The sequence below is a fragment of the Condylostylus longicornis genome, unplaced genomic scaffold (assembly GCF_029603195.1).
Source record: "Condylostylus longicornis isolate FDR11 unplaced genomic scaffold, ASM2960319v2 ptg000080l, whole genome shotgun sequence".
Taxonomy (NCBI): domain Eukaryota; kingdom Metazoa; phylum Arthropoda; class Insecta; order Diptera; family Dolichopodidae; genus Condylostylus; species Condylostylus longicornis.
In genome coordinates, this window is record NW_026578048.1 from 5,177,625 (window position 1) to 5,204,367 (window position 26,743).

A 26,743-nucleotide genomic window follows, 5' to 3' on the forward strand; every position below is an offset into this window, starting at 1 on the left:
ATAAGTCAGTTATTCTTCTTATAACAATTTAATTTATAAAATTGTAAATTGATTCAGGACATTACGATTTAGGCGTTTAACATAATTTTTGTAAATTTTTTGAAGCAATCTGTGGACGTAGTTTTCATAATTTTAGTTGAGAACTTCAAATTTTGAGAAAATAAAACACAAACATACCTATGACATACTGCATTGTACGAGTATATAGTTTATAAAAGCACATATATATATATATGTAGATTAAAGAAGACGTTCAAAATATTCTTTTTACTATATCAAGTAACGGTAAATGAATATACTTTTTGAATATACAAATATACTAAAAAATATCCTATGTGCCTGTTATACATATGCAATATTTCGTCGATCTTCTTTTCACCATATACTTAAAATATAAACATTTCTTTATGTTGTGTTTAAAACCATGTACGTATGTTTGATTACTTTGATTACAATTTACATATTTAAAATTAATGAAAATTTTTATTCACCACATAATTATTACAATAATTTCCCCGCTTTTATTTTTTAAATTGTTTTTGTTTTTTGTTGAACTTCACATTCAATTCACAACACCAATTTTATTTTAAGCTTTTACAAGTATTTTTGTTTAATTGTGTACAGTGCTGCGCTATTTTTTTAACTTTTTTCTTTAAAGTAAAAAATTTTTGTTATTATGAACTACGTCTTGTTTTTACATACATCCATATATTTGTATAAATATATATTTAATAACAAAATTTCAATATATTAAAATTCAATTCATCTTATTTTAAATATTGTTTTTTTTTTTGCTTTAACTTTTTGGGGAAAAAAAAAAGTTTATAAATAACAATGGTGGTAAATTGAAAAGCTTCAGTTTTCATCAAGGCGTCAACAGTTTAACAACAAAAAAAGAAAAAAAAAAATTTAAGGAAAATTTTTCATTATTTTGTTGTTTTAAGTTAATAAAATTAAAATTTAAAAAAAAAATATTGTTGAAAATTAATTGAAATTAAAAAAAAAAAATTTAATTTTAATTATTGCTACTTAATTTTTTTGTTTACATACTTACAATAAGGATCAAAATAATATAAAAAATTAAAAAATAAAATTAAAAACAGACACAATTTAATTGAATTTTTTTATTAGATTTTTGGTTTTTTAAATTGAAAGCAGATTTTTTAGAAGTTCTAAAAAAAATAAAATATAATCTAGACTTAATTACACTTTGGGTGTAAAGTAGAAGTCATTGAAATTGGCTTTAAGAAAAAAAAATATTTCAAATGTTAAAACTAAATTCAAAATATAATTAATAAACATAAAAGAGTGCGATTTAAATGAAAATTTAAATTTTATAAAATCGGATTAAAAAAGTGCTGAAAAACTTCCAAATTAAATAAAAAATAAAAGTATATTTTGTAAATCATTCGATTATGTAAGTTATTATACTTTGAAATTAATATACATAAGAAAAAATAATATTATTAACAGTATCTAATTAATTATTATTATTATTTAGTTGTTAATTAAATTTATAAAAAGAAAAACAAAATGTTTATTTAAATTAAAAAAACAATATTGTTGTTATAATATTATTTTACATAATAATTTTTATTTATGATTTCTATTACACGGAAAACTAGTTGAATTTGAAATTTTTCATTAATTTTGTTTTATTTTGTTAAAATAATTTCAGAATTATATTTTTGTATTTATGTATATGTAATTTTATTATGCTTTAAGATAAAATATTTCTATACATAGGATGTTATTTAATTATATTCATCATTTTTACCATTAATAGACAAATATTATTTGGGTAGATGTTCCGAAATACTGGATGTTAAATAAAATTTTTAATAATTTTTGTTGTTAGTTATTGTTTATTACGTTTAATTTACATAATTTTTTTTTGTTACATTTAACTTTAATGATATACGATTTCATGAATTCATATAGTATATAGCAAAAAAAAATTGTGCTAGAAGTAATGAAGAGCGGCATCTGATGATTATTATCAGTGTTAAGATTACAATTCTATATGTGCAAAAAATTTTTAACTTTACGGAAAATGGTACAATTGTATATGCAAGGGTAATTCGATCTTATTTTTCCCAACTGCATTGCATGCTATAAGGGAGATGATGTGGTGGGACCAAATTTGAGATATTTTTGCACCACAGTAGGGAAGTGTAAATAAACTATTTTTAGAGTGATGTCGGTTTGTCTGTCGGACGACGATCTATGTGTTGATCAGTAGGTCTGTCGATCTTTGTGTGCATGCGTGGATCTTAAGCTCGGCTGTCCTAATTTTAATAAAATTTTTTATCTAAATTTATTTTAGCTATGTCACGGATTAATCAACTTTTGGAATATATCAGACGTCGGGCCGATTAGGCCGATAGATATAGAATTTGCGGCCGATTTTACATTTTTCGCATATAAAAAGAGAAATAACCAAACAATTTCTTTGAAATTTAATATTTAAATACGTGATGTTAAAACAATGAGCCTATAAATTTTTTTTGGAAAGATCAAGAATGAAACTGAACTAGAGATCGATTTTACATTTTTACCATATCTACGGAACTAACTGACGGAATTTATTGAAACTTAATATTTGAGTTCACTTGACCATTGGTGCAGTGGTTATGGCACCGGCCCTTTAACCGAAGGGTCTCGGGTTCAAACCCCGGTCAGGTCACTATAAAAATTGTATTCAATATTATAAAACTTAATATGCAATACTAATAACTATTATACAAGTAATTTTTAAATATTCATAATATTCGATACTAAAGACTAAGAAAATTAAACAGTAAATATTAATAAACTGAACTATTTAATATAAATAAAAACTACGGTAGGCTAGTCACCTACCTAGCTAACTCTCTATGACTATAGAAACTAGGGCATAATAGATATCATGCACTAGCCCTATACTCCTCCTAGGAGTAAAAAAGGAAATAAAAAAAATATTTGCGTTCGGAACTAACTGGCGAATTTTTAGGGAATTATGACGACTAGAATGTATGGTCTGGTATGTGTTGAGCTCATCAGATTTCTTTATTTCTATTTTGCTCATAAGCAATATTGTAATTTAATATTATTTTTTTTCAATAATAAAATAAGTTCAATGAATCTCTTTAATAACATGTCCTGTGTTGCTAGTTTACAGTCTAAATAATAATAATTGAACTTAAATTTTAAATAATTATATAGATATAAGTAGTTTTTTTTTGTTTTTTAATTCAAAGCTTTTAATACTTTTTCATTACATATTTAAAAGTTCAAAATGCAAAAGAGTTTGTTTTTTAGGATAGGAGTTGACTTATGTACATAAACAAGTATGTCTATTTAAAAAATAACATACGTATGAAATATATAATATGTAGCTGTTTTATCAGTAACACGTAAATCACGAAATTTGTTAATTCTTTAGCCCAAAACACAAGCCAATTCAAACGAAATGATGCTAATTGCAATTCTGAGAAAAAAGAATCTAATATGAGTCTAATGATGTTCTAATCTACCAGACATTATTAAACGCTCAAAATTAAAATCGATTTATTCCTCTTATACTTTTATACGAATTTATATAACAAAATTATATTCGATCCTTACATCTTTTATTATTTTATTGCTATCCTATAATTATATGCACATTTTAGATATCAAAAGCTGCACATGTTCATTTTAATTAAGTTTTTTTGTAAATAATAAAAACAAATATCCCACAAGAAAGCTTAACTTAAACAAAGTATTACTCTTTTGATAATTATGTATTTATTCTATTAATGAATTGTACAAATAACACTCATTTAACAATTATATTAAGTACAATTAATGACTATAATTTTATTTCTATATCACAATAATAATTTAAGAATATGTGTTTATTATTAATTATTATGTAATTTCCACTTTAGTATTGCAATTTATAAATATAATGGATGATTTTTTTAATCGTGGATTTTTGAAATTAAAGAAAAAGACAGACAAATTAAAAAAATTGCATTAAATTTTTATTTAAAATAATTTAATTAATAGTTGTCATTTATTATTTAAAGAACACTTATTTAAATGTTGATCGTATGACAAACATTCGAAGATTATGCATTCGAAATATCAAACTTGCAGCAAATTTTTATCTAATTCGGCTGAAATATGATCATCTATATATATTACGCGAGTAATATTGAATACTGTTAAATACTTTTTGAAATTGCAACTGTTGCCGGATATTTGATATAATATATTCATAAAAAAAAATTTCTAGACGAGTTAATTCGCATTATCTCTGTGGTATTAAAAATATACTGTTGTAGCGCAATAAATTTAATATTTTCAATAATTCAATAATTTGGAAGGGCTTTTTAGACATTCTCTATGATAAAATGAAACAGCAATATAAACAAACCAAATTTATTTCATAACTACGTATAATGTGTATCATTAATGAAATGTCAAAAATAAAAAGACGAAAAACTAAATTAAAAAAGTCTCCCTGTACACACATGCACATGGTATATATGTATATCTATTTGTGTGGAAGTACAAAAAATTTCTCCAATATGATTATTTTAATTAAATGATGTAATTTTTTGAATGCAACCGGATTGAATTATAAAATAAAGTGTCATAATGATGAATTATAAAAATGAATAATTTCATCGTTTTTATTAGAAACGTGAAAGAAGATCAATTATATATTTTTTTTAATTCACGTGTATAAACTGTTATAGCTATATAGTGTTATATACAGGGTGTACTATATTCTTTGGTGTTTCTTGTAAAAGAAATTGTTCGTGTGGGGAAAGGTTGATAACTTGATCGTCTGCGAGCAGCTTTAAGTGGCTTAAGCAAATTGAAAAATCATGTCTGATAAATATCTATATCTTCAAATATTAATTAGAGTAATGTGCATTCAATTAGGGTAATGTGCATTCACAATTTTTTTCTCAACTAATAAACCTACACAAGGATATTGGTTGATTTCAGACTTAAACATGAAATATCGAAAAAGAAAAAATTTTAAATTTTTAAAAATTATTTTATAACACTACATGAAAATGATTATGATCAAGTTGTAAATGATAATGCAGTAAATCGAAAAAATAAAAAAGCAATTAGGAAACTTTTTTATGATACACATTTAATGCTTTGCGAACAGATTTTCATTAACCCTCTGAAAATATCCTTAAATATCCGAACTCATCCCCCCTCTTTATCCAAATATTGTTCTTTTTAGAAAATTCCAAGGCCGAGAGCTTTAATACTAATCACCAGCCTAGAGCTTTAACACTAATTCCGAACCACCCAGTATTTTCATCATAAAAAAAAATGTGTGGCGTCGCAAAAAAATTTAAATGTGTATAAATAATTTTTTGTAACTTAACACGAATGCATTTACATTTACATTGCACATAATGATTTTTAATTATTGCATGTTCTCAAAATTATACAAACGTATGTACATTGTATGAAAGTGAATTAATATATAGAGTGCTTTCGAAATAGTCTTAATTCTCTCTGTTATTACGCAAGAGTACGCTGTAATTGTTAACACGAGGCATAAAAAATATTAAACTAAAATGTTATTTTAACGAAAAAATCGACGAGCAATTTGAAATATTCCAATTATTTATATAATAAGAAAAACTGACACGTTTAACAAAACGAAATTTCTTAGTTTAGAAACTGTAATAAGTCATAACCCATATAAGCCTTATTGTATGCAATAAAAATCTTGAAAAAAATTCACAATATTTTTTAAAATCTTCAAGTACAATGGTATACTATACGTATCTGGTATACAAAAACAATACAAGTGGTTTGTATTTGTCATAGTTTAGTATGCTACATTTGTTTTCTTTGGTGCATATTAAAACTTAGTCAATCTAAAACTTGTTATTTAATATTCAAATAAATTATACAACACAAAACATAACGTATGATTTTTCTCTGTTATACTTAAATAATCACAGATGCGTGGTTAATTGTCATATTGTCGCTCTAAATTGCTAAATCTTTTTTCGATATTTATATGCCGCCTCCACTTGTTTTCTGAATTTTAATTTTCAAAAAAAAAATCGAAATATTAATATGTTAGAGAAAAATACATACCTATATACCTATATACGTGTGCATATCTACATTAATGAAATCTTAATTGAAATATTGAAGTTTTGAAAGTTTAAAGTTTAACTATGCTTAAATTAAAAAGAAAGCTTAAGAAATTTGATTTCAGAATAAATCATTTTTAGTTTCTCACTCAAAGCAAATATAATATGTATAAGCAGAACGATGTATACAATTAAAATCCACAAGCCAAAAATTAATATTAATCTTTTTCTGTTAAAATACTATTTAGAAATTCAGAAAAATGTCACTTGGTCTCCTGTATATCTTTGAATTCAAAACTATATTATTTTTAAGAATTGAAAACACTTTATTTTAATTGAAAATATATTAGATCTAGTTTAAAAATGTTGATTATCAAATTTTATAAGGATTTTTCCCCATTAGAAAACTTCTTGCATATTCACATTAATGAAATGTTAATTGAAGTATTGAAGTCTTGGTTTCAGTGATATACGGATGCATTGCAATATTAATTTCCTTCGGCTAGACCAATTTTATGCTCTTTAAAATTATAAATTGAATAAAATTTTTTTAAAAATGGTAAACCAAGTGATAAATTTTCTTCCTCAACTCCGATGAAATGTGAAAAACAAAATATTCGACCATAATTTTTCATCTGTAATTATTTTAATACCAAGAATTTAATTAATTCTTAATATAGGTAAATCTTTACTTTTACCTTTCCTACATAGTCCTTTCCATTAAGTTGATATGTTTTCGAATCAATAATAAAATTAATTGATGGTAAATATTTTATTTTTTTGCAATCAATATGCAAAGGTTCAATTGTATTAATTGATGGATAAGCTTGAATTTCTTTATTAATTAATTTTGCTATTTTTTGAGGTAAAAATATTGATTGACATCCTGTATCAATCATTGCATTACATTTATTATTACAAAATTTTAGTCTTCCAATAAAACCAAAATCGATTTCAATTGTCCAAAATGAATCTCCTGTTAAATTATGGTAATGAATATCACCTATTATAAGAGTTTAGTTTATATAGATTAAATATTTTAAGTAAATAATTTTTATTTCTGTAATTTGGGTTAAAGTGGCCAAGCACAATACTATAATCTCATGAGTTAAAAGTATGATAAAATTCATATTTGTGGATTTTTCTTTGAAATCCTTAAATCGAAAATTTTCAATATTTTCAAATTGATGCTTGCTAACTTTTAATTTGAAAGTTACTAGGAAATTACCTTTATAGAAATTAGTATTATAACCACCAATATTCAATTCGCCTTTAATAAGTGTTGATGTATTTCGATTTATATAAAAGGAAAATAATGGTTTTTCAATTAAATTTTGTTTCCAAATATTTATGAGAGGTGAACTGATATTAAGGTTGTTTAATTTTAAACTTAAGCCAAAAATTCCATCATATGCAGCCGTTTCCAATAAAGGATTTGATTCAAAAAATATTTCACCGAATTGTTGATTTTCTACAATTTTACCAGCAATCTATTAAAACAAGTAATGAAATTTACACATTTTAATGAATACTCGTATAAGGAAGCAGTATAAAATGAAAAATATGTGATAATATAATTTTTCATTGACCATTGAAAATTACACCTATTTGTTTTCATTTACATTTTTAAAACTTGTTCTTTATTGAGGTACAATATTTATTGTATATATACATAGAGCAGAACATACTAAATAACAAGCTTTTAAGATAAGTTTTTTGTGATTCATTGATTAGAATGAGTAAGTTCGGGGAATCACTAAAGTGAACTTATAAAGCGTATCTAATGAAAATTAAATGAAAAATAAATGACGCAAATAAAATACACTTCAAATGATTCTCTATATATAATATATACTCTTGCTTATATTATTTAGTGGGTATAGATATTTATGTGTTCCTTTTGTAATAGAAATGTTTCTTAAAATGCAGTTTTGAAATCACATCTTCTAGAACTGATCTAAATTAACTATTATAAAGTAATATTGAAGCATTGTTGAAAAATTTTAAAGAATGATGATAAATATAGGCTATATTAATTTAATATAAGCTACTAATATCGAACAAATTTCAATTATAGTACTGCATTTAAGGGCATATAACAATCTGAACGCATTAGACAAATATGAAATAAAATAGCTTAATTAAATCTTAATTTGGAATGACAATGCATCGCGATGAAAAAGTATTATATATATCGTGCTCCAATAATTTATTCGATTACCTGCAGTATATCATTTATTAAATGTCCAGAAACAATTCCAGTTCCATATTGAAAATAAAACCAATTATTTTTGCCATTAAAATATGTTGTATTCGAATTATTGCTCTCAAATCTATTATGTATTACTAAAATAAATAAATAAATAAATTTGTAAATTATTTTAATACTAATTTTAAAAATAATATTTACAACATCCACAGCTATCAATGCAATTAATTGAAGGTATCCAAAGTGGTATTGATCCAGTATCAAAAAGTATCTTAAAATATTGTGATGGTGTCCCAAGACCTATTATACCATAATAAAGTTCCTAAATCCACAATTAAAATTAATAAAATTTTTTATGTATAAACAAAATTTAATATAATTTTAATAATTGTTATACATCTTTATAATTAGGTAATAAATTTAATTGAATTTCAGATTTCCCAAAAATTTGATTAGAATTTTTTAAATTTTTGCATTTAATTTTAATGTCTTGAATTAAGTGCTCATATTCAATGTTGGACATTTTATAGAGTGGGATTCTAAAATAAAAATTTCTATTATTAATAATATACTTAGTAAACATAATTATAATTTTGCATTGTTGTTCGGTATATGCAATATTAACTTTATAATTTGGCACTTAGATGGTACAATACAGAGGATTAAAATTAAAAATTTTAATGACATTTCTGCTAAGATCTTGTTTACACATTTAATTTTAGGAGAAAACTAATGCTTTGAGTGGCAAGTATATTTTAAAATACGTACTTGAAAGAAAATACCGCTATGAGAATGTGATAGCGCTGCCATCAGAGCAATTATTATTTGTAATAAAATGTTGCATTAAAAGTATTAAAATGTTGTAATAAAAGGTATGCATTAAATTTTTAATTTAAAAATTTTTTAGCTTGAATTAAAATAGGAAATGTTAAAATTTTGTTTTATTAAGTTCACTTTAACGTTCGTGCAATTTGTTCTCATTCTTTAAAAGCAAATATTTGTGTAAGACTTTATTATTAAAATTTTATCTCACCAATTACTTGAAATTTTGTAAATTTTAAATTTTTATGTTAATTTTTGTTTCCTCTTTTCGAAACAAATACAAATTTCAATAAATCTAAAGTGATTTTTGTACAAATGTAGTTACAGTTTCATCATGCAACAGTAATTTACGAATAATTAAAAAATTCTGTTACAAGAATACAAAAAATACTTATGACATAACTGTTACTTGTATATTAGGTACATAAACTCTAAGCTTATTTACGTTTTACACTTAAAATTAAAAATACTAAAGCATATGTTATGGAATGTGCATAATATAGTACGAAATTCTTATTCCCCTTGTGTATATATTGGAATATCATCAATATCGTAAATAAATTCATCAATATCATTTTTATTACGTATTATGATGAAAGTTATCGAATATATCAATGTAATTAAGTAGCACATTTTCGTATATATGCAATTTATATATTATGTACATACATTTTTCTGTTGTATTCTTATATTTAAACTATTGTATACAGTGAAGTGAAAAATAAAATCAATTTACTTTAAAAAATTATTAATGCTGCTAAACAACAGGAAATATAATATGTACATATGTACGTTATATACCTATTCTGCATTCTGCAATTTTGATTGCAAATTTTTTCAAAAAATAAAAGGAGGTTAGAGTGCATGTTAATTGGCTCTTCGTCTGCTATAAAAGTAATTTCTTTGTTAAATAATTAAAATTTATTTAAGTCTCAGTTATATTTAGTGGATATTTTTAAGTAACAATGATTTATTTATTGTAGATTATCTTGATAAATTGTTCTCAATTTGAAGCAAAATGTTTTTAATTGGATTCGAATCTGGGTTGCAAGGCAATCTTAAATTTTTACTTTTAAATTTAATTAATTTCATTGAAATTACAAGTGCACAAATAATTATCTAACATTTTTCTAGAAAAAAAAAAATACCAGTTTTCTACATTAGCTGTTGATTTTTTGAATATAATATCGTGAACTGCAATAGAATTATTATTTTTCTTACACTTCGGATGCGTGCAATCATTCTACCCATCTATTTGCATAATAAATACCTTTATATAATAAATATAATATGTGCAATAATTTTTTTTTTAATTTTTATAATTTATTTAAATCTACAATTGTTTCCAATATATTTTTAAAAATTTGTTTTTCCAGCCACTTAAATCACCTTGAATTTATAATTTTTAGCACAAAAGTGAATTTTATAGAATTGCAAATTTAGAAGACAAAAACTATACTTAAAAATTTGTTCTCAATTTTGTTTTTTTTTTTTTTTTGCTAAAGAAAAACGTGAAAATTGAATTGCAATGTTTTTGTTTTTTTTTTCATCTTTGTTTTATTGAAGGTGATCTAACAATAAAAATAATGGAAAATATTTTGTATTCGAAATGAGAAAATTTAAATGATATAAGGTGGTGGTAAATTATTCACTTTTCATTTACCTTGTATCATATATGAAGAAATATATATGTACATACATATATAGATGTTATATAAGAAAAAATTAAGCTCAAATTCTATTAAATTTTTTAAGTTCATAGACCTCATCATATTTGGTAAGTCAAGTACATTGAATAGAAAAAATCTTGCAATTAGAAAAACAAAGTTAAAAGTGATTGTGAAAATTTTATAGATATTATATATATATATATATATTATAATTAAATTATATATAATAAATATATATATGTGGATGCATTTTTTTCAAAATTATGCAAGATTTAATGACTCTCTAATTAAATTTTCAATCTTTGTCAAATTTTTCTAAATTATTATAAGCTCATTACTAAAAATTGTCTAAAGTATAACGCTGACAGCTATACTGTCAAATATCCATGTAGTTTTTGCTTTCGAAATTATGTTTATCATAATCCAGCTTTTTGAAGAATTTTTGGAACTTAATGAAATATTTTTCAATATATAGAATATACTTATGTAGATTTCATTTTGTCTTGTTTTGATGAAACATTATTTATTAATAAATCAAATCGTTTATTTATATATTGACATTCAACTCGGATAAACTTGATTGATATTCTATGAATATAGTTGAAAATTTTTAAAATTCTTTTTAACACCTTTACGCTTGAAAGAAAAAGGTAGCACGTAATAATAAAATAAAAAAAAAAAATTTTGCCATTGCATGATACTGCCATTCCATAATACATGCATGAATATATAGCTACATTCCTAAATATATTTAAATATATCTATATGTATACATAGATAAAACTAATAATATACATGCCTCTGAGAATATACAATTGTATAGTTGTACTCGTAATAATTAACACTTTGTATTTGAAAGAAAGAAAAATAACATTTTTACTTTTATAAAAAAAAATTTTAATAAATTGAAATCAAAATTTTTAAAGTTCTTTAGAAACTTTTAGACATTTCTAGAAGAACATTTATAAAATAACTAAAAATCGCAACTTTAATAAGACCTGTTTAAATTTTAAGAATTAACATAGTGGACATTTTAATATTTTATTACACATATATATATATATATATATCAAAATATTAATTGACATTGAAATTTTATATAATTTTCTATATTAATTTTAAAAAACTGAACATTCGATAACATATAATATTCAAAATATTGTTTTTATGAAAAATATTCAAGGATTTGGAGTTCATTAACATTTATGTAATGTATGTAAACGAATGAATTGAAAATTATTATAAGATTAATTTTTGTTTTGGTTTTAATTAACATTCATTATTATAATATGCATAATTAGAAAGAATGATAATTAATTTATTTACGCTATCTATGGGGGAAAATGTTTATAAAAAAAATCAATACTATAAAACTGAAGTTGTCATTTAAAACAAGCAAATATTAAATAATTATTGCGCACTATTCCTTTAAATTGAATTTTAAAATGCATATTTAATATATTTGAATATTATGTACCTATATAATATTGTAATGTTACACATTCTGTACTAACGTGAAAAAAATGATATGTACACGCGATATTGCGATCTTCGAAATTAAAATTTACAAAAATTTAGCAAGTTAAGAGCGTCATAAAGAACGTGTGAATTTATTTATTTTAGTTTATACCTAAAATAAATAAAATTCTTAAAAATTTGCACAGAAGTATTAAAAAAAATTTTTTTTTTTTTTTTTGAATAATGGCTGTATTTGCATACATGTATGTATGTACATGTGTGTAAATTGGAAGTTATAATAAATTCAGTTAAAAATTCTTCAAAAACAAACAAATGACATGATGTAAGTATATGTACACAAAAGAAGGCTAACGTATTTTTAAGTGTCATTGTCAATAAATAAATATGTAGAACATATACTTAGGCGCTATTTAGAATTTTCTCTCACAAAGAGAATGTCACTTCTTTTTTCAATCTTTATTTATACATACTTTTTAATTGTGTATACTAAAATATGAAAGTGTTAATTTTTATTGTTATTTCTAAAAATTTATTTCGCATATAATTAAAATAAATTCTAAATTATCTATTATATTGGTTGCTGATTACTCAAATCTTGAATCCATTATCGAATACATTCTTCTATTCTTGTAAACATTATAATATTCTTGTATGTATATATTTACAAAGTAAACATTGTACTGTAGTATGTGCTTATTTTAGTTAGCTAACAAATTACGCTAATCAGAATATTAAATATGTTAATGAATAAATAAATAAAAATAATTCAAAATTCATATTTAATCGAAATATTCTAATAATTTATGAATCAGATCTTAAGTTAGAAAAAAATATATGTGTAGAAATACGAGTAAACCTTTCTGGAACATCTATAATTTGAAAAAAAATTAACAAAAATTTCAATTCAAGTTCATTATTTCAAGTTCAAATTAATTATTATTTAAGAAAAAAATTGTAATAAAATGATTTTCAACTTTTATGTTTTTCGGATGCTCATTTTTAAATATTATTGTATACAAAATATTATAGGAAATGCTAAAATCTTAATACCTATGTATATATATATATATATATATATATTGACCTAGTGTTAATTTTAGTTTTTAGTAATGTATTAGTTAAAGAGGAATAAAATTTAATTTAGGTACAATTAATTTAATTTTATTTTTGTTGTAATTTAATTGTTTTACAAAATAATTTTAATTTTAGGTTTTTGAACTTTTTGATTTGAATAAATTATATAATTCATGCTAGTGCACTAAATTATATGCGATTTAAAATTAAACTAAGACAAATTTGTAATAAAATTGATAGAACCGCATTATTAACTTTTAAAGAAATTAATGTGCATAAATATGTGTTTTTTATTTCAGCCTATAAATTAATAGCTTATTTTAGCATAGTAAAATTGGGTTATCTACAATAAATTTTCTATTACATTGTCACGGCTAATTTATTAATTTAAACAAATCTAAAATTTCAAACAATTTAATGATAAATAAATATAATATCAATAATAAATGTAACTTTTGATTTAAAATTTTGTAAAAATAAATAATAAATTCGAATTTGATTGACAATATTGATTTAGTACCAGTGTAAACATATTGCATGAAACATGTCTATTACTCTTATGTCTACCTCAAAAATTAATTTTGTGAATGAAGAAAATTTTTCATTTAGACATTAATTATCAGTGACAATAAAATTTTTTTTGAATCTTCTTCTGCTTCTGATTCGCAACAAAAAAATTTGTTTCATCTTAGAAACAAATAAGTTAAAAAAGAAACTATTATAAACTAGAAAGAATTAATTTTATAATTTACTTCAGTTGGGGTTTTGTTTTTATTTTCCCTAAAACTATGCAATGTGTAGAAATTGTATGATGCATGATAGGATATCAAGAAAGCATTGTAAATAAAATATCAAGTTATTGAAAAAAATAAATCTTTTTGCATTTATTTGAAAAACGTCCAAATTTTAAAACTATACTCTTTAATATGGTCGTAGATTAGTTATTACTTAAGGTACAGCTTTCTTGATAATTGAAATTTTCGATAAACCGATATGGTAATTCATAGCCGATATTTTCGGTAAGAGCTTTTGAGATATCATAGCAAATATTTTATTAGGACTGTTGTATTTTATAAAAGTTTAAGTGAAATTACTACCACGAGTCAAGGTGGCTGTTGCCGTAGGAAGTTGAGTCTTGACTCCTTTTTTGGCAACAATTTAATAATAATAAACTATTTTGACTTATTCGTTTATTTTTTACTTAATGACTATATGGAGGTACGAAACGACGCCAAATCTTGAAAAATCATATCAAAAGTATTGTTGGTATCATTTCAAATACTTTTATTAAAATTTTGTATTTAAGTCAGGTAATTTATTTAAGATAAATTTATTGATAATTTTTATACATCTATTGAAATTAATTAAATTGTGAACATTAAATTTAATTGAGGTTAAGAGTATTAAAAATAATTTTAATGATTTAAATATTTATTAAAACAGCATATTTTTTATGATTACAACCGAAAAATATGTCCCGCAAGAGCAATTAAATTGCATATGAATGCGAGGAATATTTTCTAAGATTTTTGTCAAACCTCTATAGTATCATTAATTTTAAAAGAATGTGTTATTTTTTTTCCAAATTCCTACATTTTAGTACAACATTTCCGTAATTAAAACACAAAGTTTAATTTTAAATAAATTCAAGGCTCTTATAGGAAATAATCATAAAATTAACACTGTCCTTCCTTATATTTTATTGTACACATGGAGAGTAATTAAAAATGTAATTACTTACATAAATTGAATGATTTCAAACTTTTTAACACTTTCTTATTTTAAAATATATAATTAAAGTGTGCCCATTGATATGCAGACTTTATTATTATAGCATTTAAGCTTAGAAGTAAAGAAAAGATAAAGATGAAATGGAAAAAAGTAATGAAAATTTAAGTTCTTTAAAAGCCTTGCAATAAATTCATCTTTCTGATTTTATTAGATTTTTTGGGTCTAGTAAATTAATCAAAAATTCAAATACTATTAAATTTTTTTTATTCTTTATACCATTTGGAAGATATTCTTGAGCAAATTTATGTTTTAAGTGTAATAGCTTGTGTCATATATTAAAATCTTGGATAAAAGGGAGAGCCTAAAGTTATCATGCTGTGTTACATTGGATATATGCAGAGTAACATTTGATAGAAATATAATTTAAATTGGCATTGAATAAACTCTCTATAAATTATTTATTTTCGATGAAAATACAAATTTGATTATGGGATCTATATTTGAATTAATTAACCTTTATCAAACTTTAATTAGCAATTACAGTCAAATTAAAAGTTTAATGCACTATATACGGTTGTTTTTTTTTATATTGGAATTGTAATTTTATTTTTCAATTTTCAAACGTGCATTGTGTTTTAATTAAAAGTAATAATAAAAATTATTTTATGCTATTTACGTACAATTTACGATATTATAAACCTTTTTATTTTTATTTTTTTGTCATCTATATCATGATAAATTTTTTTAATTATTTATTTCCATATGTTTTATTATTGTGATAATTTCAGGAAATTGAAGCGTAGAAATACAATATTATTATAATACCATATAGTTGGGTTTATAAATTGGAATTTTTAAAATTTTTTTATGACATGCATAGCATAATTTATACGTAATAAAATATGAATTATAAATTTAATAAAATTTCATTCTATATAATAAATCGAATAAATTAAATACTCTATTGCATATTATATAACAATTAAAAATTTAAAAAATTTTAGCTATAATTTATTAGCATTTGCTAAATATACATACAGCACCAATAATGGTCATTGAATTGAATTGAAGCTTTCTTGATGTGCTCGTGTTCGCATATCGTAAATTCGTGCAATCGAATTTAATAATAATAAGAAAATGCAAAATATTCAATAGAAAGGTTTATAAAATTGGATATTGATAAATGTTCTATAAAAGTGATGAAATTTTCACATTTTCTTAAATATTCTGTTGAATATGTTCCTTTTAGAGGACCTCTAATAAGAGGTATTTTTGGACATGAAAAGCTATTTTGTATGGAAAATATAGGAGTTGCGATAAATGTAAATTTTAAGAGTACGAGGGCTATTGTTTTTTTTTTTGTATCTTCTTGAATACGGTATAAATATTTTGTATCTATACAGAGTGTCTGAGCCTCGATGCTAAATTCAAAAAGCGACTTCGCCTCCATACAATTTCGTAGTTGCCGAAGTCGAGATACTATATCGAAGCCGGTATACCATCAGCCTTTTACATTTCCGAATTATAAATAAAAATGTAAAAATTAGTTAGATTAGTTTTTAGAAATTCAAAGTCTGACGTTACGTAACTTGAGAAGGAGTATCAAAGAATCAATCACGCTTCAGCACCCTGCTTTGAGTGTACCATTCAATCTCACATTTATACTCTGTAATCTGCATATCTCGCTGAGATAAAAAAAAAATTAAATATGCTGCTTTAACAAGAAATAAAAATGTTTTAAATTATCGGAATATGTTCCAGTTAAAAATAATTTTTCATGAATGAATTTATGAATCATTGGTTGTTATCATATAATAGGCTTGCAATTAAGTCCAACTTTAAAAGGTAATATCAAAATAATTGTTTTATACCATTATAAATAAGATAAGCGTGACGTAAGTTTAAGCATAATAAAAATAAAAATTTTAAGTAAGTCAACATTAAATAATAAAAGAAAAAAAAAACTATAATATTAAAAAATAAAATTGTTCATTAAAAAAATTTGTAATTTTTAAGGATTGCCTTTTACGGTAATTTTTTTAAGCTGTATGCATGTATGTATATTGTGTACGAATTATTTCATGAGAAATTTTTAAGCTAAATTTTTTTAAAGAGTTTAGTAACTAAAAAATATAAGTAAGATAAAGTTACGCCTTATGAATCTTAAATATTAAAGAATCTTAATTTAAATACAATATCGACAAGATGATTATTTAAAATATTTATCATGATTAAAATTTCTTGATTCTCCAGACTTTTATTAAAAATATTCGGTATCTTCTTTAGATTTGCTCGGTATTTCCCTATACTTATAAAAAAATTTTTTCATTTCGTATTGTACTATATGAATGCAATTAGGTTAATAATTTTAAAGGAGATTTATTATTAAATTAAAAGGAAGAAGAGCGTGATTTTATTACCAAAATTAAGTGATCAAAATCAAAAATAATTTCTTATTATAAAAAATTCAGAATTTTTTTTGATTCACGATAATTTTGTAAGAAGCTCAGAAATTTTTTACATCTCACGTATTTTTAATTTAACGATGATGAATTTTATTATAAATGGCGAAAAATATATTTGTATTAATAACATTTTATGCGAGCACTTATAAATTTTTCGTATAAATAAATTATATAGAAAAGGTAGTTAAGTTTTATCTTAAGTTTTGGGTCTAAAATCAAAAAGTCCATGAATTTATAAAGAGAATTAAATTAAAATTATCAGATAAACGTGAAATTAATTTGTAAATTAAAATTTTGTTTCCGAATTACAAGAAATTGTACATTTAGAATGGAATTTATAATATTATATTGAGTGAGAAGTTATTGGTTGTTATATTTTGATAAATAATCGCTGATATGTTGAAATTTTTGATAATGTTTAATGATAACAAATACTTGATTTATTACTGTATTTTAATTTTTAAATATTAATATATATTTAGTTATGTATGATTTTCGAGTAATTCGACTTTTACTATAGAAGAAAATTTTTATGTTTTTGAATTATTTTGAACTTTAACTTAAATGTTTCTTCAACAATCTAAAAGAGTTACTAGAATTAATAAAACTTGATATACTCTAATAATCAAAACTGATTTTGTTTGAGTTAAATTTTGCAATTAAGCCTAATATTGTAAATACATAAGTTGCAATTATTACGTGGCTCTAAATTGCTTTAAAATTATCTTAATTATTTGAAATTATTCGAAACTTTGCTAAATTATAGTTGTCAATATGAAGAAATATAAATATTTTAATATCTATTATTAAGGAATTAAAGGATAATTGCACATTTTTTAGTATATTTCTTAATATAAAAAAGAATTTAGTTAAGAATTTTAGTGTTGCTGATTGCGTAGTCAAAAAACTAGAACCACTTTGTTGAAAAAATTTTAATTAATTCCTTAATTAAATTTAATTATCATAATTCTTTAAAAGTTGTTTGGCCAGGAATTTTTTAATTGTTTCCAATTTTTTATAAACAATTGTTTTGTTTTATCATAAAGTTTCCTTATGATTTATTCATTTATGGTAGGATTTTTGTTAAATTAAATTGTGAAGAAAAGAAAAATGTATTTTCATACAGAAAATATTCATTTATTTTTTAAAAACACTAAAATTCAGGAAGAAAATCTAGTTGACATCCATGTCTTAAACTCACATATTTTTCTATGGAAGAAGAATTAACAAAAAATTTATTAAAATATCAAAATATTTTAAAAAATTTAGCAAAACAATAAGCTTTTATACATCGAGGCTATTATTTTTTTGGATGCTTTGTAATTATTATTAACCAACTAAGTATATTATTTTCAGATTACAATCTTTAATTACCATTCTTAACTACTATTTAAATTCCATTTACTACTCATAATATGTGAAAAATAAAAATTAACAAAAATTTTTTATAGTGTTTACAATATGATAAGTGAGTCTTTTCAGTCTTTGAAAAAAATTGCAATAAAAAATATTATGACGCATTGAAAAAAAAACTATAAAAGAATTGGCTAAGAGTCCTGTTCATTTGCTTTTCTTTTTTTTATAAAATAAATACATACTTATTTACATATATTGTTTTTATAAATACCTGTATTAAAAATATTGAAAAAAATTGTGTAACTCTTTCACCTTGAGATTTTGATTTATAAATACCACTTTTTATACGTATATATAAACATATTATGTACCTTTTATATAATTAACGACGTAAGTAAAAGGCGCAAAGAAAAAATTTCATTCAAAAAGAGAGAAAATTTTTATTTTGTTTTTTAACCACTTTTTTCTTTAATAACCTACATTCAGATAAAAGGCGCAACGGTATATTGAGTATTTGGTATTTTGTATTATTGGCCGCCACAACTTGTTTTTCCTTTAAATCTCCTACATTTTATTTTGTCTTAATACGAAAATTTGGAATATAAGTCAAAAAGTTCAGTAGTCCATAACAAAAGTGAAATCCTGTAATCATGTAGATTGATATCTCTATATCACTTATATATATATATATATATATATATACATGTGCAACATCTCAATATGTATACCATAATATAATATTACATAAATACGTCATACCCATTCATTATAAAGGTTTGGTTTATTTTTTTCTGAACTGAAACTTGCATATGTTTGCATGCAGTAAAATTAATTGGGACAAGAATATCAATAAAAAATTCAAAGGCAATTTTGTTTATTAAAAATTTGCATTGCATCGTAAAATACTGAATCAATATTTTTTATTAATTTTTTAAATAGCACATTTCCTTATTTTAAAAATTTAAAAAACCTTTTTGCAAACCTTACTGATAAATGTATGTCATGAGAAAAATTATATGATTGCATTAAATTTTGATAATAGGGAAATGAAAACAATTAATTTTTATCGAGATGTCACTCTATTTGCTTGTCCACTCGCCATATTCTGTCATGCCAGGATTGATCAACATTTGGGATTGCCTAACTTGAACCTATTATAAAAGCTAAATTTCCATTTTTCTAGTTACGCCTATTAAAATTTCATAAATAGCTAATAATTTGTTAGTTAATTTTGACAGACGGAGGAGGGCGAGGAAATAGAAAAAAATTGTTTAACTAAAAATACATTATTTAGCCATATTTAAAAGCTGTACAAAATTTCTAATGAGGTAATTTCACAAAATAAAAATAAAATGATTTTAAAATAACAATTAATTTAATCGATTGAAGTCGTATTGACATTTTTCTGTGTTTTATAACAATAGAATATTGTTTTTAAAACCAGATAATTTAAACTTTTTTTTGCCTATAGGAATATAATTTTTATTTTCTAAAGTTCTGCTTTTGTGCTTAATTCTAAATTTTATCATAAAAAGTACAGCAATTCTGTAAACAGATAAATGGACCAACCGAATAATAGTAATAAGCATATTTTCGTATAATACTCTTAGAAATATGCTAAAGAAGACACAAAAATAAATAAAAAAATTTTAGAGAAAAATTTTATTATGAAATTATTAAGAACCTGAATGGACACACAAAACTTTCAAAATATGCAATAACTTATGCCTTAAAATACGTATTAATGTGCATTAATATTGAAAGTAAAAGTTAATAAAATAAATTTTATGTAAAAATTCCTTTAGTTTAAAAAATGACCTATTTTATTTGTACACACATACATACATTTAGGGTGTTATTCTGAAGCGCTTAATGAAAAGTGAAAGTCAGTTTTAAAGTAGAAAATTCACAATTATTATATAACCAAGAACTGTTTACTTATATCCTTGCCATAAATTTTGTTTATATGTCAAATTCAGAATAATCCATAATACTTAATTAGGGTATATATATAAAATATGTTATAATTTCTAAAAAAATTTTTACCACATTAATTTTCAAATTTAAGAAAAAAATTGCCGATTATTTTTAAATTTATTAAATAAAAAATTATAATTTTTTGCTTTAATAAAATGAGCATATTTTTATTAAGCGGAATTAAAACTAAAATTAACATTAAAAATAAAAAAAAATTTTTAAAAAGAAGGAAAACAATTTTAGCGCCAATAAAAATTTCCTCTAATCAATGATGAAAATTTCACGGTCAATGACAAAAAAACTCATCATTTTCATTTACAATTTGAAATTAAAATTTTACATAACAATATCGTATATAGTCAGCAATAAAAATTTGGAATAATTTTCTTATTTTGTAAATGTAAGACATAAAAACATACATACATACATTTTAAAATGGGACATTCAACACGTGTTCCAAAATATCCAAAAAACAAAAAAACTTTTAATTGCACCTAATGTATCTGCACATATAGCTTAATATAGCTTAGATTGTATAGTAAAAACATAATGTTATATAATGATGAAACATTATTCAACCGGATGGTAACATATTCATCTTATTTTAATAGATTGTAAATAAAGACGTTGTTATTGTATTCAAATGTACTTTTGTAATTTACATATTTTATACATATTTACTTTACTACCATTTACCACTTGTTAATTTGACAAAAAATCTTGTATAAATATAAAACAATATAAAAAAAGACCATAAGTACATTTTGTCTATATATATGTATAAGTATATATATATATTTGTAAATTAAGCTTTGTACCGTAATAAAGTAAATAAACATAAAAATAGATTTATTTATTTTAATGTTATTTCTTATACCTTATGTGTACTTTAAATTGCGTTTTTGGGCAATTTCAAATATAATTTTTTGGGCAATGAAGATTTTCCTTATAAGATTTCAATTTCTAAAGCATCTACGTATGTATATATGAAATGAATATATGTATATACATATTATTATTTGTAGTTATTTATTTGTATTATTCAAAATTTTTAAATATGTATTTACGGTAACTTCATCTTATAATATATTTTTCATATTAACGATAACTAATTTGCAATAAGAATGAAAATTGTAATATGCACCGATTTTATTTTTTGACAAAGTCGGTTGCCTTAAAAGAGAACTGTCACAGAAAAAAGTCCAGTAATTACAATAATAGTATTCTGTCAACTATTAATAACTATTAATAAATATTAATAGTTGACAGATTTATACTGAGAATGAAAATCGAATTTTAAATCGATTTTCTGCATATCTCTATTTATTTACACTATCGCATAATGCTGTATCGAAAAAAAAGAAGAGAGAACGAGAAAAATATTTTTCTAATTTTTGATATTCTTAAAAACACTTCCAGTATACAATTAAAATAATAAAATTAATTATCACACAAAACAAAGTTCTTTAATTATAGAACGCAGTTTTAATTATAAAGTATGTCGTGAAATACTGCGTTTATGAAATTGCTAATATTATATAAATTTGTAAATATTGCATAAAATCGAATATGAAAATAATGATTACCCATCGCAATTTAGTTTTAATAATAATAATCTCAGTTCACTTTGAGGAAAATTTCTTTGATTTGATGTACATACATAAACACATATGTATATGTATAAAATATAGATAAATTGTATGTGCACTTTGATAAAAAACAAAAAAGAAAATCAAAACCAGTTTAAAAGTATAACAATAAATAAAAGTATAAAAATAAAAAAATTTTAAAACAAAACTTAAGTAATATCTTTTAGCCTAATTTTATTTACTTATTAAGTTAAAAAGAAAAATAAACTGAAAACTACCAATTTTTTTTTTTTTTTGTCAAATTATGCCTCCCTCTGATATTTGCTAAAATATTTGTAAATATTTAACTTTAACGCTTCATTCTTATATATTACAATATTATTATGGTTACCCATATAATATGCTATATACTGTGAATGTATACATTATTGTGAATAAATACATTATTGTGAATAAATAACAGTATTTAATAATTTACAATATAAATACTAAATTAAATTATTAGAAAATTATACATAAGATTCTCTTATTTTTTTTTTCAAAAAAAAATTTCTATATATGGAATAATTTCAAATTATCTTTTCAATAGATGAAGTAGGAGTTTGAAAATTTAACTCTTATACTAATGAACAAAGAGTATGTTTCAACATCTTGGAATTTAATCATACAATTTGTGTGATGATAATCTGCGTCAAAACAAATATATATTTAAATATATAAATTTAATATTTTTATAATTTTTTTTTTTTAAAATACGGAAAACTGCTTAAACCAAAAATACGTATTTCTAGTAGTTTTCATTCACATTTAGCTCTTTATTATTATAAATGAGAAACGTTAATAGCTTTTTGAGCAAAAATCTGAAACCACGACATGCCAAGCAATTTACAAACTCATCTTATAAAAATTTTGTGTTATTAAGCGAGTTGCAGTTAAGCGTTACCGAGACATAAAACTATGAATAATTGAACAATTTCTAAAACACATTTCCAAAAAACTACTAATGTATGCTTATAAAAAAGTTTTGCTTATATGCGGGTTGCAATTAAACTTGTTCGTTCTTGTATAATTGTTATATAAAAATATTGTTGATTAGAAATAATACTAAACCAGTACTTTAATTTAAAAGTACAAAATATTGAATTTTTGTTTTTGTTATAATTAATTTAATCATTAAAACATTTTTTTTTTCAACTTTCAGATTTCCTCACTTTTCAAATATTTCAAGTTAATTTTCAATTTTTATAATACATTAACGAATGTATATGTTTTGAAAAGAGTTAAAATAATTAAAAATCTTCCAATATGTCTGAAATTGAAAATAATTTATATACAAATGGTATACCAGAATGGTTTGCTGGAAAAAATATTTTGATTTCTGGTTCAACTGGATTTATGGGTAAAGTTTTAGTGGAAAAATTACTAAGAGATTGTCCGGATTTAAAACAATTATATTTGCTGATACGTTCAAAACGTGGAGTTGATCCAGAAAAACGACGTGATGATTATTTTAAATGTGAAGTAAGTATATGTATATTTCTTTTAGACTTAATTAAATTGCATCACACTCAAGATAATATTCTTGAATAAGATTTTTTAAATTCATTTGATTGCAAATTCAAAATTTTATAGCAATCTTTGAAAATTCAAGAATTAAGAATTGTTATCATGAAAACTATTTTCATTAGAACTATCAATTATTGTTTTTAGTTTCTGTTGAAATATTTGGTATTTATATTTCAACTCAAATTTTTCCTTTCTCAATATACAATGTGTCGACTTAAATGTTATTCAACAAAATTATTCAATGGTACAGTGTAAAAACGGACAAATAATTTAAAATTTAATTTTTTGAAATATAAAATGGTCTGTGGGCTTATACTATTATTTAATTTTAATAATTAAATGTTAAAAATATATTTGATTGAATCTTGAAGGAAAGTACGCACGCAGCAGTGTATAATCTTATATTGTTCTTATATTGCACTTTATATACATAATATGTATGTATGTACATTTATTACAAATAATACTATGTCTAAATAATATTGTTTTTCAACAGGTTTTTCAGAGACTTTTAGAAAATAACAATAATAGCAAAATTTTTAATAAAATAAAATTAATAAAAGGTGATATACTTGAAACTGAATTGGGTTTAGATGAATTGGATCATAATGAATTAATAGAAAATGTTGATATTGTTATACATTGCGCAGCTAATGTACGTTTTGATCAGCCATTAAAACAAATCATTGAAATGAATCTTGGTGGTACAGAAAAAATGTTAAAATTAGCTGAAAAAATAAGAAATTTAAAAGTTTTTACACACGTATCAACGTCATATAGTCATTGCAAAGAAGATGTATTGGAAGAAAGGGAATACGAAATTGATCATGACCCACTTGAAATACTTGAAATGTGTAGGAGTTTAGATAATGATGTGTTAAATAGAATGACTCCAGGGTAAGTTTATATAAATGTAAATAATAATATGTAGATATTACGTAAAAAATATGTAAATACAAATTGAATTTAAAGTATAACGCAAAAAATTTAATTTTTTCAGCTTACTGGATGGATTACCAAATACATACGCATTTAGTAAAGCTGTTACTGAAGCTTTAATATGTCGATATGCAAAACGGTTACCAATTGTTGTTTGCCGGCCATCTATAGGTTAGTGTAACAGTTTTAAACATATTATTTAATTAAAATTTGAAATTTGTTTGAAAATTTTTTTGATAATTTTCATAACTTACATACATTAATGTAACTTTTAAATTCTAGTTGTAGCAGCTTTAAAAGAACCAATGCCAGGATGGGTTGAAGGTGTTAATGGTCCAACAGGTTTAATGGTTGGGGGTGCTCGTGGTGTAATAAGAACTATGTTATGTAAGTATCATTTATTAGCTGTACTTCCATATGTATGTATGTACATACGTACATACATCTGGTGTGTATATATGGTATTCAAGTAAACACGATTTTTGAAACTGTAGGTACAATGAGATACATTTTCAGTGTAGATGAAAAATTATTTTATAATTCTTCCATCTGTTTCCTTTAAGTTAATATTTTAATATTAATAGGCAATCCGGATTACCCCGCAACATCGATTCCAGTTGATACAGCTATAAATGGTATTATTGCTGCAACATGGGATCGTGGTCAAATTAAAGTAGATGAAGCGGAGTTTTATAATCTGGTTGTATCTAATAAATATTGTATAACATGGGGTGAATCAATTGAATGTGGCCGTAGAATACTTAATGAATTTCCATTAAGTTTTGCAATATGGTATCCTGCTGGAAATATAACACAAAATCGATTTATACATAACTTAAAAGTTATGTTATTCCATTATTTACCAGCTTTTTTCATAGATTTCATTCTTAGATGCTTATTTCTAAAACCTTTGTAAGTATAGTTTTTAAAAATAAACTGCATAATGTGTTGTGTTAGTAGTTTGTAGAAGTTTTTAAAAATATGTATTAAATATTAAGTTTTTAAAATCAATAAATTTATCTCACACCTTTTAGTTTGGTTAATATACAACGTAAAATTTCAATGGGATTGGAAATGTTACAGTATTATACAATGAAAACATGGGTATTTAAAAATGAACGATTGGAAAAATTGCAGTTGAAATTAAACTCAAGAGATCAAGAAAAATTTGAATGCTTTTTGGATCAAGTATGCTGGGAAAACTTTATTCGCTCATACATGTTAGGTATACGACGTTATATATTAAAAGAACCGATGGATAATATACCGAAATGTAAAAAAATTCATCGTGCTTTATATGCATTACATATAATTGCTCAAATAGCATTTTACATATTATTATTTTGGCTTTTGTGGAATAATATTGATCGATTATGTAATACTATATTTGGATTTAATATTTCATCAATAAAATTCTATGGGAAACAACAAAGAATGATTAAAGAAGGTGGAGGAGGGGGTGGCTTTAGTAGCATATAAAATCTGACATAATTATGTACATACTTATATTATATATGTATGTATTAATATGATTGTATAATTAATTTATTTTATTAGGTTAATTTTAATAATGAAATAAAAACTTATCATTAAAATTAATTTCTTTAAGTTTTAATTTATGAGATAAACGTTTACATATTGATCCTGAATATTCAAAATGAAAAGATAAAATAAGATTTTATATGGATCGATTAGTGTATAGATATTGTATAGTGTATAGATAAAGGTTTCAAAAATCAATTTGTTATATAAATTCCCA

General features: G+C 22.8%; 2 protein-coding genes across 2 annotated transcripts; one reads left to right on the top strand and one right to left on the bottom strand.

Annotated features, from left to right (window-relative positions):
* Positions 1–875: 875 nt before the first annotated feature.
* Positions 876–26,583, top strand: LOC129613029 (putative fatty acyl-CoA reductase CG5065). Its single transcript, XM_055526912.1, has 7 exons — positions 876–1,417; positions 23,681–24,000; positions 24,542–24,942; positions 25,046–25,155; positions 25,267–25,371; positions 25,569–25,896; positions 26,019–26,583. Exons 2-7 carry the CDS (start codon positions 23,785–23,787, stop codon positions 26,461–26,463), a joined length of 1,605 nt encoding a protein of 534 aa, XP_055382887.1. The 5' UTR covers positions 876–1,417; positions 23,681–23,784; the 3' UTR covers positions 26,464–26,583.
* LOC129612978 (lysosomal aspartic protease-like) lies at positions 6,532–10,389 on the bottom strand. The gene is made up of 7 exons (XM_055526842.1): positions 10,360–10,389; positions 8,518–8,638; positions 8,329–8,453; positions 7,336–7,597; positions 6,991–7,110; positions 6,806–6,933; positions 6,532–6,609 (listed from the first exon to the last, which is right to left on the bottom strand). The coding sequence occupies exons 1-7, from the start codon at positions 10,387–10,389 to the stop codon at positions 6,532–6,534; spliced, it is 864 nt and encodes a 287-aa protein (XP_055382817.1).
* Positions 26,584–26,743: the final 160 nt, after the last annotated feature.